This window comes from Jaculus jaculus, chromosome 9 (assembly GCF_020740685.1).
Source record: "Jaculus jaculus isolate mJacJac1 chromosome 9, mJacJac1.mat.Y.cur, whole genome shotgun sequence".
Classification (NCBI taxonomy): domain Eukaryota; kingdom Metazoa; phylum Chordata; class Mammalia; order Rodentia; family Dipodidae; genus Jaculus; species Jaculus jaculus.
In genome coordinates this window covers 15,440,478-15,454,114 of record NC_059110.1, presented here as the reverse complement: position 1 = coordinate 15,454,114, position 13,637 = coordinate 15,440,478, and the positions used below count along the sequence as shown (strand labels likewise).

Here is a 13,637-nt window from a genome sequence, read left to right as displayed (position 1 = left end):
TGTGTTCTATGAGCTACATGAGAAAAAAAAGAAAGAAAGAAAGAAAGCTAACATGTTTCTGTTTTAAAGGAAATAGAAAATCACTTGGACAAGGACACAGAAGGCTACGACGTCGTGCTCGATGCCATAGACACGATGCAGCGAGTGGCCTGGCACATCAACGACATGAAACGGAAACACGAGCATGCTGTCCGGTTACAGGTGAGCCCAGGGCACGGTGCCAGGTTCCCAGCAGAATTGCAGGTGCCCCGTCACATTATCCACATATTCAGGCTGCACAAGTATTGGACTTTATTCACGGTCCTCCTCAGAGCTCTCCCTGAAGGAAAGTCAAGACACCAGCGCTGGCCATTGTTTCTAGAGCAGCTGCCCCAGACAAAGTTACACTGTTTGTTTGTTTGTTTGTTTGTTTGTTTTTCCCGGGCTGACCTGGAATTCACTATGTAGTCTCAGGCTGGCCTAGAATTCCCAGCAATCCTCCTACCTCTGCCTCCTAAGTGCTGGGGTTAAAGGTGTGTGCCACCCTACCTGGCTACACTGTAACTTTTTAAATTGTCTTTTTTTTTAATGTGTGGAAGGACCTGGGGGTTCTGGGGACATGAGGCATGCTTTTGGAAATCAGACAGCTTCAGGGTGTCAAGTTCAATCCTTGTACCTTTTTGTTGTTGTTTTGTTTTGCTTCGGTTTTTTGAGGTAGGGTGTCACTCTGGTCCAGGCTGGCCTGGAATTCACTATGGAGTCTCAGGGTGGCCTCGAACTCATGGCAATCCTCCTACCTCTACCTCCCGAGTGCTGGGATTAAAGGCGTGCGCCACCACGCCCAGGCCCCTCACCTTCTTTTTGAAAGACGTTCTCCCCTGTTGTTTGAGAGTGTGGGCGCTGATGCCGCTTGGCCTCCAGCCTCACATGGGTGCCACAGAATCAAACATCAGTCAGCAGGCTCTTTAACCACTGAGCCATCTCTCCAGCCCACACTATCACTTCTTTTTAATTAATATAATTTTTTAAGCCGGGCATGGTGGCTTACGCCTTTAATCCCAGCACTCGGGAGGCAGAGGTACGAGGATCGCCGTGAGTTCGAGGCCACCCTGAGACTCCATAGTGAATTCCAGGTCAGCCTGGGCTACAGTGAGACCCTACCTCAAAAGACCAAAAAATAATAATAATAATAATAATTTTTTAATTAACAACTTCCATGATTGTAAACAACATCATCCCATGGTAATTCCCTCCCTCCACCCCCCCCCCCACTTTCCACTTTGAAACTCCATTCTCCATCATATCCCCTCCCCCTCTCAATCAGTCTCTCTTATTTTGATGTCATGATCTTTTCTTCCTATTATGATGGTCTTGTGTAGGTAGTGTCAGGCACTGTGAGGTCATGGATATCTAGGCCATTTTGTGTCTAGAGGGAGCACATTGTAAGGAGTCCTACCCTTCCTTTGGCCCTTACATTCTTTCTGCCACCTCTTCCACATTAGACCCTGAGCCTTGGAAGGTATGATAGAGATATTGCAGTACTGAACACTCTGGTCACTTCTTTCCAGCACCATGATGCCTTCTGAGTCATCCCAAGGTCACTGCCATCTGAAAAGAGAAAGTTCTGTAACCAAAAGTGAGAGTAGCTTTAATATATGAGTATGATCATTAAGAGAAGTGCTTACTGGGCAGTTTGGTGAGCATAGTATATACATTTAGCCAGACACCAGCAGACGTTACACCCCTAGGGTTCATGACTATCCCTGTTGTAGGTTTTCAGTATCAGGGTTGTATTCCCTCTCATGGAGTGGGCCTCCAGTCCAGTTAGAGGGCAGTTGGTTCCACCATGACAGACGTGCCACTATTGCACCTGTTGGCTCATTTGGCCTGGTTGGCCAAATATAAGGCTTGCAGTGTCCACTGCTGAGTATCTTCACTGGTGTTCTCTTTCTCCCATTGAACTGCATACAGCATAGCTTTTTTTTCCAGCTTTCTGTCACCTGATCTACATGGAGAAGGTTTTCAGCTCAGCTCCAGCAGGATTTCTCCACAATGTCACTTTTAAACTAGTTTGCTTGTGACTCCTTTCATTATCCTAGTAAAACAGTTGAGTCTCCCAAAGCCTTATCTTATATTAGTACACATTAATAATTCTTTTGGGGTTTTTGTTGTTGTTGTTGTTGTTGTTGTTGTTGCAAACAACTTTCTCTAAATGTTTAAAGAGTTTTTAAGGGGGCTGGAGAGAGGGCCAGCAGTTAAGGCACTGGCCTGCAAAGTCTAACTACATGAGTGTGATTCCCAAGCACCCATATAAAGCCAGATGTACAATGTGGCACATGTGTCTGGAATTTGTTTGCAGTGGCTAGAGGTCCTGGTGAGCCCATATTCATTCTCTCTCCTCCCCATCTCTCTCTCTCAAACACACACACACACACACACACACACACACACACACACACACACAAATGAAATGAAAAGGAGTTTTTAAGCATCCATTCTCTTCACTAGTTCATGCAAAACCCTGAGTTCTAGCGTAAGTGTGGTCATAAGACAGGGCACTCAGCGAGGGGAGTGGAAAGTGAACCTGCTCCTTTGTCCTTCCACTTGAGACATGATGCCGAAACCCTCCATTTTAGTTTCCTCATATTGTTTTAAATATCTTTATTTTTTTTAATTTATGCTCAAGCCAAGAGAGAAAGAAGAGAAACAGGAAGAGAGAACGGGCGTGCCAGGGCCTCTGGCTGCTGCCAATGAGCCCCAGATGCGTGTGGCACTTCATGCATCTGGCTTCATGTAGGTACTGGAGAAACGAACCCAGGTCGTTAGGCTTTGCAGGCAAGCACCTTTACCTCTGAGCCATCTCTCCAGCCCCACCCCTGTTTCCTCATCTTTAAGATAAGAAATTCAGAAGAGAGGTTTGCCAAAATGCCAGCCAGCACCAACACCGGGAGCCCTAAATCAGCCAGAATTTTTGATTGATACCTACTGCACCAATTATCTTATCCTGGGTATCTCAAAAAAAAAAAAAATACACACACACACGTATGTACCATTTAAAGACAAATGGCCACACAGTCGTGGAAGCTAGTTCCGACCTCTTCATTTTCCCTACAGTAATACGGGAGAAACAGGACTAGAATGACTCCACACCAGTCCATTACCCACCACTAAGTCATCCCAGGGAAAATGAGAGGCATCATTAGCCTCTTAAATCAAAGTAAACTCTTGGCCTTTATCTATAGGCAGCCAGAGTCAGGTGCAATGTCATTGGCTACCAAAAGTCAGAGGAGTCTGGACATGGTGGTGCACACCTTCAATCCCAGCACTCAGGGAGGCAGAGGTAGGAGGATCAGCTGTGAGTTCAAGGCCACCCTTGAATTTACATAGTGAATTCCAGGTCAGCCTGGTTTAGAGCAGGACCCTGTCTTGAAAAACCAATGTATGTGTGTGTGTGTATTTTTTTCAATCCTAAATAGATGTCATTCATATTACCAATTTGTATTTTCCAAGTTTCATTGCTGGAGAGATGGCTTAGCAGTTAAGGCACTTGTCTGCAAAGCCTAAGGACCCAGGTTTGATTTTTCCAGTGCCCACTTAAGCCAGATGCACATAGTAGCACATGCATCTGGAGTTCCTTTGCAGTGGCTAGAGGCCTGGTGTGCCCAGTGTAATAAATAAATAAAGCTAAGAAAAAGAAATATAAAAATTAACATAGTGGCAAAGAAATGTTGTGTCCTTTCCCAATAAATGAACTTAGACTTCTAAGAAAGTGAATCTTTTGTGATGTTATACTTTAGTTTTGACTGACATATATATGGTACACACTTAGTTTCTGGGAGGAAGTTTTCAAGCCAAACACTCAAGTTTTTTAATCCCAAGAAGAGCGGATGGGAAAGTCCCACACTGCGGACTTCTTTGTCTGCTTTTGAAAGGTGGAGCTGCTGCTGCAAGCCACAGCACAGGCATTATTAAGAAATGACAGTGGCTGGGTGTGGTGGCAGAGGTAGGAGGATCGCCGTGAGTTCGAGGCCACCCTGGGACTACATAGTGAACTCCAGGTCACCCTGGGCTAGAGCAAGACCCTACCTTGAAAAACCAAAAAGTAAAAAAGAAGAAGCGAAATGTCAGGGGCTGGAGAGATGGCTCAGCGGTTAAGAACTTGCCTGCAAAACCTAACAACCCGGGTTTGAATCCCCAGGACGCCTGTAAAGCCAGATGCACAAAGAGGCCCATGCATCTGGAGTTCGTTGGCAGCAGCTGGAGGCCCTGTCTTGCCCACTCTGTCTTCTCTCTATCTCTGTGTGTGTGTGTGTGTGTGTGTGTGCTTGCAAATAAATAAATATTAAAGACATGTCAGTAAGCAATTGGCAATTCAGCAACTAACAATAAGACTTATTTAGGGTAACCCGTGAACACAGACCACAGTCACCATCCCAAGACTCACTGATAGGCCTCGGAGCCATCAGCACCTTGCTGCCAGCCTCCTGTCTAATCCCACCACATTCCCTCTCTCAGGAGATTCAGAGTTTGCTCACGAACTGGAAGGGGCCAGATCTGACCAGCTACGGGGAGCTGGTGCTGGAGGGGACCTTCCGCATCCAGCGGGCCAAGAACGAGCGGACGCTCTTCCTCCTGGACAAGCTGCTGCTCATCACGAAGAAGAGAGACGACACGTTTACATACAAGGCCCACATCCTGGTAGGTCCGATCACCTTGGCGGGCAGAGCCTGAGGGTGACCTGTCCTGTCCCCTCCAGAGCTCACCTCGGCCCCTGTCTCTGCTGCAGTGCGGCAACCTCATGCTGGTGGAGGTGATCCCCAAGGAGCCTCTCAGCTTCAGTGTCTTCCACTACAAGAACCCCAAGCTGCAGCACACAGTTCAGGTAACACCCTGTTTCCTCTGGGGTCCTGAGACACTCCCCCCCCCTCCACCCCGTCACACCCCTCTCTCTCTGTCCTGGTGACCAAGTTGCCTCATAGCTGTCTGTATTTGTCGCCCCCTATAGGCCAAGTCCCAGCAAGACAAGCGCCTGTGGGTTCTGCACCTAAAAAGGCTGATTCTGGAAAACCACGTGGCAAAGATTCCAGCTAAGGTAAGATGGTCAGCAGACAGGACATGTGACTGACAGGCAAGGGAGGCTTTGCTTCCTACTGGAGCATGTGACCCGGCCATGCCAGCCTTTGTGAAGCTGAGACAGGAGGGTGGTGAAGGCCCACCAAGAATGGATAACAAGACCCTCCTTCAAGACAAAACCAAAAGTAACTAAAAGAAGGACTGGGGAGATGGCTCAGTGGTTAAAGCTCTTACCTGAAAAACCTAAGGACCCAGGTTTGATTCCCCAGTACCCACATAAAGCCAGATACATAAGGTGGTGCATGTGTCTGGAGTTTGTTTGCAGTAGCCAGAGGCCCTGGCACACCCATTCTTTCTCTCTCTCTCTCACCTTCTCTCTCTCTCTGTGCAAATAAATAAATATTTTTTTCAAAGTAACTAAAAGGGGGCCTGGAGAAATGGCTTAGTAGTTAAGGCATTTGCCTGCAAAGCCAAAGAATCCCAGTTTGATTCTCCAGGACCTACATAAGCCAGATGCACAAGGGGGCGCACGCATCTGGAGTTCATTTACAGTGGTTGGAGCCCCTGGCACACCCATTCTCTCGCGCGTGTTCTCTGCCACTTTCTCTCTCTCAAATAAATAAATTAATTAAAAAATAAATAACTAAAAGAAGGCCAGGTGTGGTAGTACACACCTTTAATCCCAGCACTCGGGAGGCAGAGGTAGGAGGATCGCTGTGAGTTCAAGGCCACCCTGAGACTGCATAGTGAATTCCAGATCAGCCTAGGCTAGAGTGAGACCCTACCTTAAAAAAAAAAAAAGAAAGAAAGAACTAAGGGGCTGGAGAGATGGCTTAGCAGTTAGTTGCTTGCCTGTGAAGCCTAGGGTCCTTGGTTCAAGGCTCGATTCCCCAGGACCCACATTAGCCAGATGCATAAGGGGGCGCACGCATCTGGAGTTCATTTGCAGTGGCTGGAGGCCCTGGCGTGTCCATTCTCTATCTGCCTTTCTCTCTGTGTCTGTGGCTCTCAGATAAACAAAAATAAGTAAAAAATAAATTTTAAAGTAACTAGAAGAAAATCTGAGAGTTTGGACCTAAGTTGTGTCAAAGAGATTCTTGCAAGTGGTTGCTGGTTTTTCTTGGAGGACTGTTGAGAGGAGAAAAGGCAGGGAAAGACCTTAAGAAAGGGTGCAAAGAGCTAACAGAGAAGCAAGCATAGGAACCCCTCTGAGGGGCCCCTGACCTCTGTAAGACGCGTAGGCCAGCGTGTGGGTGCTGGAGGAAACCAGAGCAGGCCTGGCAGGAAAGGAATTTGCTGCAAGGGAGGGAGCTGCCCGAGTCACCCCGACCTGTTTGCTCACTGTGGGGACATAATAGCGCTGGAAGCCAGGTGTCCTGCGGAAGGACACAGCGTTCAATTCAGGCCAGTGGGGGGGTGGGGGGGGAGGCTGCCTTTACTTCATTCTGGAAGGATGAGGAATGTGTTTATGAAATGGGGGTCGCGAGGGGAAGGAAAAGGAAAACCCGCCCCTAGAACAGTGTAAACGCAATGAAGTGACAGGTGTCCACTGCGCTCATCAAACACAGCTGGGGCAGGGAGGGCGACACAGGGAGCAGGTGTGAGACAGGCCACCCAGGCACAGGGAACAGCTCAGCACTCAGAGGAGGAATCAATCGGGAGTTGCACCAGGAGCACCCATCCCAGGAGTCACTGGACAGGCTGCCCGGGAGACGGAACCGGTTTGATGGGAGATGAGGTGCCTCTGGCACGGTGACTGCAGGCGGAAATTCAGGTTCTGGGAGCCAAGAATCAGCAGCGACAGTGACCGGCGGTGACAATTTGACAGAAGGGCCTACAAAAAAAAAAAAAGAAAGAAAAAAGATGTATAAAGGAAGCAAAGATCCCTGAAGAATCGCAACAAGTGATCAGCAAAGGGGAAGGGTGTTTGGGTCACAGCCAATGGGGAGAGCCCTGGGTCGGTAACAGGGAAGCCAGAGGGGTGCTAAAAAGAAAGGGGATGAGGAACAGAGAAAACTGCCTTAGAGAGATCAAAAAAGATTCAAAGGTGAGCTGGAGAGATGGCTCAGCGGTTAAGGCACTTGCCTGCAAAGCCTAACGACCTGTGTTCGATTCCCCAGCACCCACGTAAAGCCAGATACACAAGGTGGTACACGCATCTGGAGCTCATTTGCAGTGGCTGGAGGCCCTGGTGGCCCATTCTCTTTCTCTCTGTCTCTCTCCTTCTCTTTCTCTGTTTGCAAATAAATGAATTTAAAAAATTTTTTTTAAAGATTCAAAGGAGGCCGGGCGTGGTGGCGCACGCCTTTAATCCCAGCACTCGGGAGGCAGAGGTAGGAGGATCGCCATGAGTTCAAGGCCAGCCTGAGACTCCATAGTGAATTCCAGGTCAGCCTGAGCTAGAGTGAGACCCTACCTCGAAAAGCCAAAAAAAAAAAAAGATTCAAAGGAGGACTGGGGACATGGCTTAGCAGTTAAGGCGTTTGCCTGCAAAGCCAAAGGACCTCGGTTCAATTCCCCAGTACCCACGTTAGCAAGATGCAAAAGGGGGCGCATATGTCTGGAGTTCATTTGTAGTGGCTGGAGGCACTGGCACACCCATTCTCTCTTTGTCTATCTGCCTCTCTCGCTCTCAAATAAAAAAATATTTAAAAAAAAAAAAGATTCAATGGAAAAAGATTCTAGAACGAAGGATCACAATGATTTTTGAAAAGCAATAAGAAAATGAGGAAGCAGATGTGTGTTTGCTTTTTTTTCCTTTTTACAAAGTTTAGAATGGAAAAAGAGTAAAGCTTAGAGAGAGGCCAGAGGAAAGCCCGACTTCTGTCTATGTGACACATACCTTGTAGGTGAGTGGACTGCATGGGAGGGAAAGAAGCAGGAAGATGTGGGGAGAATAGGAGGAGCCATATGTGCTGGGACAAAGGCTGGGAAAATGAAGGAATAGGCCCATAAGCAGAGGGCTAGAAGCTAGTCTCAGGAAGGGCGGCACACATCTCCAGTGAGCTGTGGGGAGAAGGCAGATGAAAAAGGGCAGAGGAGCATGGAGGCTGTTTGGGAAAGCATGGAGGGTGGGGGACACCAATGTGGGGTGATAGCGTCGCCTCCTGGAATGAAGCACAGATGGGGTTTGGTGCCTGTGGGACAGTGAAGGCGTTCAGACCCACTGCGAAAGAAAACGGACTAGCCAGGCACGGTGGCGCACGCCTCTGATCCCAGCGCTTGGGAGGCAGAGGTAGGAGGATCTCTGTGAGTTCGAGGCCACCCTGTGACTCCATAGTGAATTCCAGGTCAGCCTGGGCTAGAGTGACACCCTACCTTGAAAAGCCAAAAAAAGAAAATGGACTAGTTTCTAAAGGTGATGGTGTGTGTGTCTGTGTGTGTGTGTGTGTGTGCACGCGTGCATGCACACACATGCATGCTGGGGAAGGGAAGGATTTTAGGGTACGGGAAGACACGTGCTCCTGAGCCCATAGCTCAGTGACTGACTGTGGTTCCAGGCTGTGTGGAACAAAGACCAAGCGGGCATGGGCGGAAGGCCAGCTGGACTTGAGGTCAGCAGGTTCAGCTGAAAAGAAGGAAATCCGGAACCTGTAGTTGAAGGTTTTCTGAAGTCCTCCCTAAGAGGCGGGGCAGTTACGGTGTGATCGGGTTCTGGGGAGACCTGGTGACAAGTTGCTGCTGCTCAAAGTAGAGGAACAATTATCAGAGACCTCCATCAAGGGACTTGGGTGCAGGGATCCGTAGCTGTCTATATGAATGACAGAAAATTCATGAGGGGCCAGGAGAAGGGACCGAGAGAGGAAGACGGGACCGTATTCATGAGCGCAGAACTGGGTGGGGAAATCGGAAGGCCTGTGAATTATAAGAAGGGAAAAATCTGTTTTTTCCTCTGTTTCCTCGCTTGTTGGCTTGTTTAGATGGGCTCTCACCATGTGGCCCAGGCTGGCCCTGAACTTGCAACCCCTCCTACCTTGGCCACTTGAGAGCCTGCCTACTGTGCCCAGCTTGCCCTCTGCACGTTTTGGAAAGGTCCTCAGAAGTTGCCAACAGCGGTTGCAAATGGAGGAAACGAATGTGCGAATGTGCCGAGGCGTGTGTTGATGTCGCCGGGGGTTTGTGAGATGCCAGGAGCAGTGGGTGCCTGCTCTTAATGGTTACTCATAGGTTTCCTGGTACCTTAGAATGCCCTCCTGAGCGATGGCGCAATATCTTGGACATGCCACACCTATTGTTGACAAGTCTCCTGGGAAAATCAAAACTGCCTGTAGAGATTCTCAGAGGCACTTACAATCCATTCCCAGGGGAAACTACCTTACCTGCCTGTCCTTTCTCGCCCACACTCTCCTCAACTAGGCACGTGTGTTCCTAGCATTTTTCCCTTTGTCTTAAGACAGTTAATACAGCCACAATAAGGTTGTGCTTTTCACTCCAGTTTCTGGTCCATTTAGAATATGAACATTTGGGCTGGAGAGATGGCTTAGCGGTTAAGCTCTTGCCTGTGACGCCTAAGGACCCCGGTTCGAGGCTCAATTCCCCAGGACCCACGTTAGCCAGATGCACAAGGAGGCACATGTGTCTGGAGTTCATTTGCACTGGCCGGAAGCCCTGGCATGCCCATTCTCTCTCTCTCTGCCTCTTTCTCTCTCTCTCTGTCTGTTGCTCTCAAATAAATAAATAAAATAAACAAAAAAAAAATTTTAAAAAAAGAATATGAACATTTATTTTAAGCTACAAGTTACTAAACACATACACACTGAAATAAGTGGTTTGTATTCCCCCCCACCCCCCGCGCCAACCCGAGGTAGGATCTCACTCTAACCCAGGCTGACCTAAAATTCATTGTGTACTTTCAGGCTGGCCTCGAACTCACAGCAATCCTCCTACCTCGGCCTCCAGAGTGCTGGGATTCAAGTTGTCTGCCACCGCCCCTTGCTCCCCACGTGCTTTTCTTTCTTCATACTTATCAAAATATCTTAAGAGATAGGTCTTGTTTTACCCAGTTTAGAGAAACAAAGACACAGGTTCAAAGACATTAGTAAAATGCCCAACTTTTACAGCTAGCATATGAGAAAATCCAGATTTAAACCCCAGGTATCTGACTCCAAAGACTCTCTTTTTTTTATTTAATTTTTATTAACATTTTCCATGATTATAAAAAAATCCCATGGTAATACCCTCTCTCCCCCCACACATTTTTCCCTTTGACATTCCATTCTCCATCCTATTACCTCCTCATCTCAATCATTGTACTTACATATCCAAAGACTTTCTTAACCACATTGCTCCCACTAGTGATTAAAAAAACAACATACTTATTTAATATACTGTATATACTATAATGTTACAATAACTTCTTCTCCTTTTTAAGCAGGGTTTATTAAAGGTTTTGCATCTTTCATCAAGAATATTAGATTATTTTCTTAAAGCTTCTAAAAATGTATTTATATGAAATCAAATAAGTGTATAATGGGACACTTTAAACATCAAACAAAAATGTTTCACCCATTTCCTAATGTCAACGCAGCTGTTCATGACTCATTCAATTCTTCTCAATTGCTCATTCCATTATGGTCCTTGGCTGCCACCTAGTGGAAATTATGGGGACAGGAATTTTTGAAATTACATGTCAAGATTTAAGGAGTAAAATACTGTGTTATGGACCACTTTATCCAGGAAATTTTGGGGAACTAGCCACATGTCACATACACATATACATGCATATGTGTATACGTGGTATTAAACTTTCTAGAGGTAAATTAAGTCATATTTGAACTTAATTCCAACTAGTAATCTCAAATTCCAAGTACATGGTAGAAAGACCAGTATATCCAAAAAAAAAAAAAAAATCTAATCATTTGTCATTGTTTTTTTATCCAAAATTAAGGCGACTGTTGAAGTCTCACCACTCTTTACCTAAATATGGTTATCACCGCTCAGCACTAAGTCATGCTGTGACAGTACACATTGCAGTGACATATAAGTAAAATCATTTTTAGCACAGTTTCTTTTTTGGTAGGATCTCACTCTAGCTCAGCATGACCTGGAATTCACTAGGTAGTCTCAGGGTGGCCTTGAACTCCCAGCAATTCTCCTGCCTCTGCTTCCCGAGTGCTGGGATTAAAGGCATGAGCCACCACGCCCTGCTTAGCAGTTTTTTGTACATTAAGTTATATTACCCTCAAAAATAAATATTAGGGGCTGGAGAGATGGCTTAGCTGTTAAGTGCTTGCCTGTGAAGCCTAAGGACCCCGGTTTGAGGCTCCATTCCCCAGGACCCACGTTAACCAGATGCACAAGGGGGCACACGTGTCTGGAGTTCATTTGCAGTGGCTGGAGGCCCTTGTGCACCCATTTTCTCTCTCGTTCTTTCTCTGTCTCTTTCTATTTGCCTCTCTCTCTCTCTCTCTCTCTAGAATAAGTAAATGAAAGTAAAATATTTTGGAAAAAAAGAAGTATATAGGAAACTGGGCATGGTGGAGCACACTTTTAATCCCAGCATTTGGAGGCTGAGGTAGGAGGATTGCTGTGAGCATTTTTATTTTTGTTTATTTTATTTATTTATTTATTTATTTGAGGTAGGGTCTCACTCTAGCCCAAGCTGACCTGGAATTCATTATGGAGTCTCAGGGTGGCCTTGAACTCACGGTTATCCACCTACCTCTGCCTCCCAAGTGCTGGGATTAAAGGCATACACCACCACGTCTGGCTCTGTGAGCATTTTTGTTTGTATTTTGTTTTGTTTTTTGAGGTAGGATCTTGCGGTAGCCCAGGCTGACCTAGAATTCACTCTATAGTCTCAGGGTGGCCTTGAACTCACAGCAATCCTCCTATCTCTGCATCATAAAGGTGTGTGCCACTCCGCCCAGCTCATTGTGAGTTTTGAGGCCAGTCTGAGACTACATAGTGAATACCAAGTCATCCTGAGCTATAGTGAGACCCTGCCCCCCAAAAGAACAAACAAAAAAATGAAAAGCATATAGGAGATACATACTGCATATGTACAAATAGTGTGTCATTTTATCTAAAGGAATAGTCATGGGATTTTTCATGCTCAGGAAGGGGTTCTGGAATCCCCCAAAGTGCTGAGGAAGTACATAGGTCAAAGGTCCCCAGTGATGCATGGATATCACTGGAATGTTGTGAGATGCACGTTTTCCTTGTTTGTCATCTGGGTTTTGCTCTGTTCTGGTTTTTCCAGGTTAGGGTCTCGCTCTGGCCCAGGCTGACCTGGAACTCACAGCAATCCCCTACCTCTGTCTTCAGAGTACTGGGATTAGAAGTGTGCAACATCACACTCTGTTAGGAATTCGTGTTTTTCTTTTGCTTTTTTTTTTATTTATTTATGTACTTACTTACTTACTTACTTGAGAGCGAAAGATAGAGAAAATGGGCACACCAGGGCCACCAGCCATTGCACACAAACTCCAGATGCAGGCGCCACCTTGTGCATCTGGCTTACGTGGGTCCTGGGAAATTGAACCTGGGTCCTTAGGTTTTGCAGGCAAGCACCTTAACCACTAAGCCATCTCTCCAGCCCATAATCCATGTTTCTTAATGGATCGGCTGGGTTTAGGAAACAGCCCCTCCCTCTGTTTTCTTCTTATAGAGCGGGAGTGCTCCAGGTAGACAGCATCTGTTCATCTGTTTCCTTCCCACCGCCCCCCAAAACACACACAGTGAGGATAGTTGTTGGTCTGAGTCTCCTGAATTGTATGTTAATGCCTAAACAAAATGCTGAGCTTTTAGTGGTTTCTCTAATTTGTATTCAAGTGGATAAGATGGATGTTAGGATTGATAGTTTAAAGCCAGGCATGGTGGTGCACCCCTTTAATCCCAGCACTCAGGAAGCAGAGGTAGGAGGATTGCTATGAGTTTGAGGCTATCCTGAAACTACATAGTGAATTCTAGGTCAGCCTGAGCTAGAGTGAGACCCTACCTCAAAAAAACTAAAAAATATATATATAGTTTAAAGAAGAAATAAACATTGCAATTATAGTTACACTTTCTCTCTTTCTTTCAGGCCAAGCAAGCCATACTTGAAATGGATACCATTCGTAAGTTCTATTTCTTTAACATGATTTGAGATGCTATTGTCTATTTATATCTATCACATTTTCTATCTCAAGTTTGTAAAATGTCATTGATAAGAAAATAGAGGGCTGGGAAGATGGCTTAGTGGTTAAGTGCTTGCCTGTGAAGACCAAGGACCTTGGTTTGAAGCTCGATTTCCCAGGACCCATGTAAGCCAGATGCACAAGGAAGCACATGCATCTGGAGTTTGTTTGCAGTGGCTGGAGGCCCTGGTGTGCTCATTCTCTCTCTGGGTGTGTCTGCTTGATTCTCTCTTTGTTTGTCACTCTCAAATAAATAAATAAAAATAAACAAAAAAAAATTTTAAAGAAAATAGAAGCTGTCTGCTCACCATCTAACAACTGGAACATACATGACAGTCCCTTCCTAAGACATTGATATATTTCTTAAATTGATGATCCTGGTTTATAGGAGTCACTTGATGGCTAGTGTCATGTCTAGGTTTCTGCATCAACTACCATCATCAGATATGCCCCCAAGGCCAAATCTAA

The 13,637-nt window shown here is 46.2% G+C and overlaps 1 protein-coding gene across 3 annotated transcripts in view; it reads left to right on the top strand.

The window, feature by feature from the left end:
* Plekhg1 (pleckstrin homology and RhoGEF domain containing G1) overlaps positions 1 to 13,637 on the top strand; it is a 271,519-nt gene that overhangs the window by 234,081 nt on the left and 23,801 nt on the right. For all 3 annotated transcript variants that reach the window (XM_045158697.1, XM_045158699.1, XM_045158698.1), the window contains 5 exons: positions 70 to 201; positions 4,495 to 4,677; positions 4,766 to 4,861; positions 4,985 to 5,071; positions 13,076 to 13,109. In XM_045158697.1, coding sequence (XP_045014632.1) covers positions 70 to 201; positions 4,495 to 4,677; positions 4,766 to 4,861; positions 4,985 to 5,071; positions 13,076 to 13,109 — 532 coding nt within the window. The remainder of the gene's footprint in view (positions 1 to 69; positions 202 to 4,494; positions 4,678 to 4,765; positions 4,862 to 4,984; positions 5,072 to 13,075; positions 13,110 to 13,637) is intronic.